At 46.0% G+C, this 3,286-nt stretch overlaps 1 protein-coding gene across 1 annotated transcript in view; it reads left to right on the top strand.

The window, feature by feature from the left end:
- The window catches only part of grm7 (glutamate metabotropic receptor 7), a 132,956-nt gene that overhangs the window by 67,913 nt on the left and 61,757 nt on the right, over positions 1-3,286 (top strand). The window contains exons 3-4 of the mRNA XM_015043429.1: positions 1,067-1,202; positions 1,645-1,799. Of these exons, the coding sequence (XP_014898915.1) occupies positions 1,067-1,202; positions 1,645-1,799 (291 nt within the window). The remainder of the gene's footprint in view (positions 1-1,066; positions 1,203-1,644; positions 1,800-3,286) is intronic.

Below are 3,286 nucleotides of genomic sequence, written 5' to 3'. Positions count from 1 at the left end.
GGCAACTCGTCATCTGGCAACTTGTCAACTTTTGGCAACTCGTCATCCTTCGGCAACTTGTCATCCTTCGGCAACTCGTCATCCTCTGGCAACTCGTCATCTGGCAACTTGTCAACTTTTGGCAACTCGTCATCCTTCGGCAACTTGTCATCCTTCGGCAACTCGTCATCCTCTGGCAACTCGTCATCTGGCAACTCGTCATCCTCTGGCAACTCGTCATCCTTCGGCAACTCGTCAACCTCTGGCAACTCGTCAACCTCTGGCAACTCGTCAACCTCTGGCAACTCAACTTTTGGCAACTCGTCATCCTTCGGCAACTCGTCATCCTTTGGCAACTCGTCATCCTCCGGCAACTCGTCAACCTCCGGCAACTCGTCAACTTTTGGCAACTCGTCATCCTTCAGCAACTCGTCATCCTTCGGCAACTCGTCATCCTTCGGCAACTCGTCATCCTCTGGCAACTCGTCATCCTCTGGCAACTCAACATCCGGCAACTTGTCAACTTTTGGCAACTCGTCATCCTTCGGCAACTCGTCAACCTCTGGCAACTCAACATCCGGCAACTCGTCATCCTCTGGCAACTCGTCATCCTCCGACAACTCGTCATCCTCTGGCAACTCGTCATCCTCTGGCAACTCGTCAACCTCTGGCAACTCGTCATCCTCTGGCAACTCGTCATCCTCCGGCAACTCACTTGAGTAAAAATATGTTGAAGTAGATATAGTTGTAGGTTATCTACTCCGCCCACCTCTGCGTACTCTTACCGGGTACAGGAAGTGATGTTATTTTCCTCTAACTGATCGTCTGAGCTCCTTCAGGCCTTTTTAAACCAGCAGTGAGACTCAGCTGAGTTGGGAACAGTCAAAGTCGCTGCAGCTGCAGGGAGACGTCAAAGAGTCGTAGGCGGTTCATGAAATGTCAGAGAGCGGCGCTCGGCGGCGCCGTTTCCTCCAGCTCTCCTGTGACTTTTCACGCAGCTCTTACCCTTCAGGACCGACTCGGTTCTGAAGTTGAACGTTCCTGAAGTCCAGCTCCAGAGTTCATCCATGTGTTTTTATCTCCGCAGGTGGAATCTGCATCGCTCAGTCTCTGAAGATTCCCCACGAACACAAACCGTCGGACTTTGACAAAATCATCCGGCAGCTGCTGGACACCCGCTACGCCAGAACCGTGGTTCTGTTCGCCTCCGACGAGGACATCAGGTAGCCGGGGCTCGTCTCAATCAGTCCGTCCTGCTAACGATCGCTCTGTTTGCTACTTTAAATTCATTCAGTTGAGGTTATTTCTGTAGCGCCAGCTCACAGCAGATCATTTAATCGTTCATTCCTGGTTATCATCAATGCATCGGGGTCACTTTATTTGTCAGATTAGTTTTCTTAAACCTGACTGAAACTACTAACTATTTAAATGTTTTAGAAATTTTTCAGGCAGAATTTGGATGGTTTGTTTCTTTGTTCTTAAAATCATCATGTTCATTTAATTTACTCTGTCCTGAATTTCCCCGCTTTGGGACAATAAAGGGTATTGATTAGAGAGTTTAATAAACCCGTTAATAATCAGATGAAACCTCGCAGTTCGCCAGCCGTCTCTCTGGCCCTCCAGGCTTCCGTAGACGCTGAGCTCTGGGTTTTGCTTTGGCTGCAGGGGAATCCTGAACGCCTCGAAGCGGGCCGATCAGGTGGGTCACTTCCTGTGGATCGGCTCCGACAGCTGGGGGTCCAAGAACAGCCCCATCCACCAGCTGGAGGACGCCGCCGTGGGCGCCATCACCATCCTGCCCAAGAGGGCCACCATCAGCGGTGAGTTCAGGGACTCACCCCAGGATCAGACTGGAATGATTTATTGTCTCCAGATGTCTGAACTTCACCTCTTTGCTTCATAAACTCCATTTTAAACAACGTTAAATGTTTGTAAATGCAGCAAATCAAATATTTCAACAAAATCTTTCACATGCAGATACAAAAACCTAACTTGGTCATCATGGAAAATGTAGTTTTATCACAGATAAATCAGCTGAACCCATGGAAATCATATTTACTCATAATTTTTTATCTTTCAAGATGGCCACCCTGGTTGTCAAGGAGAATATATGTTTGCTTTAAAATCATCTGTAGTTATTACCAGTGGTGGACACAAATGACTAAAGCATTAGGTCCACTAAGTACTGATACGCTATTCAAGAGTCTTAGCTATGCTAATGTTAAACACATAAAAACATTAGCATAAGCTAATGCTAACCATTAAGACGACTGTCTCTCAGTCTGTCTCATATCTTCATTTGAGACTCGCCAACAGGAAAGTCCTCAGGTTCTGATTTTTTGACTTCTTATTGCTGCAAAGCTGCGTGAGCAGGACGAGCAGCATCTGTAGCATCCGCATTATCCATCAGCAGGAAGCTCACAGAAACATTCAGGTTTTACTGTTGACATTTCCGCAGATATCGAGATTTCAGGCTGGTGTAGAAATAATTTCCAACAACCTCCATTTTACAGCTTTTATTTAGACTGTGCTCTGATTTAACCTTTGACTCAATCAGCACATATTTGAATGAAGCGACATTTCAGAGCGTTACAGACAGGAGGAGAGGGAGCGTGCTGCAGGTAGGCCAATATTTCACAGGAACCTGAGGGAGGAAGATGAAGGTCTGTCACTCCCTCACTTCTCGCCTTTCCACAGACATAATGATTAAAAAATGAAAGAAAAGGCCAAAAAGACTCAGAAGATCTGCTTGATTTGACATTTACAGTCAATTTATCTGCTGATTCTTGAGTTTTTGTGCAGGAAGCGGCAGAGTTCCTCCGTTTCAGCTGCAGCTTTCTGCTTTGCGCCACCTGGTGGCATTGCTCTGTCCACGCAGCCACGTCAAGCGTTTATTCAAATATGACTTTAGAAGCTAGAAGAACTGGGAGACTCAATGCAGCTGCTATAAGTTTATTTCCTACAAGAGTTAACACTAAAACAGGTTTACAATAAAATATTACTCAACCTCAGGCTGAAAACAATGTAAATACTGTAATAAAAGCTGTTGTTTATCAGGTTTTAATGTTATTTGCGATCTGTACGTCAGCAATCGGCCAATAAACCTGTTCTGGATCTATTGGTAGTGCACTGCCTCCGTCCTCCACTAGGGGGCTTTCTCCTCCAGAGACGTTTCTCCCCGGGATGCAAGAGGAAAACAACAATATGCATTTAGGAAAATGGTAGGAACAGTCAGATTACATGAGATTTCTGGTCAGTGAATGAACCGGGTCAGACTGGCATCACAGTCAATCAATCAAATTTGATT

This window comes from Poecilia latipinna, unplaced genomic scaffold, assembly GCF_001443285.1.
Source record: "Poecilia latipinna isolate Pla-1442-1.1 unplaced genomic scaffold, P_latipinna-1.0 Scaffold631, whole genome shotgun sequence".
Lineage (NCBI taxonomy): Eukaryota > Metazoa > Chordata > Actinopteri > Cyprinodontiformes > Poeciliidae > Poecilia > Poecilia latipinna.
This window is presented reverse-complemented; position numbering and strand designations above follow the sequence as displayed.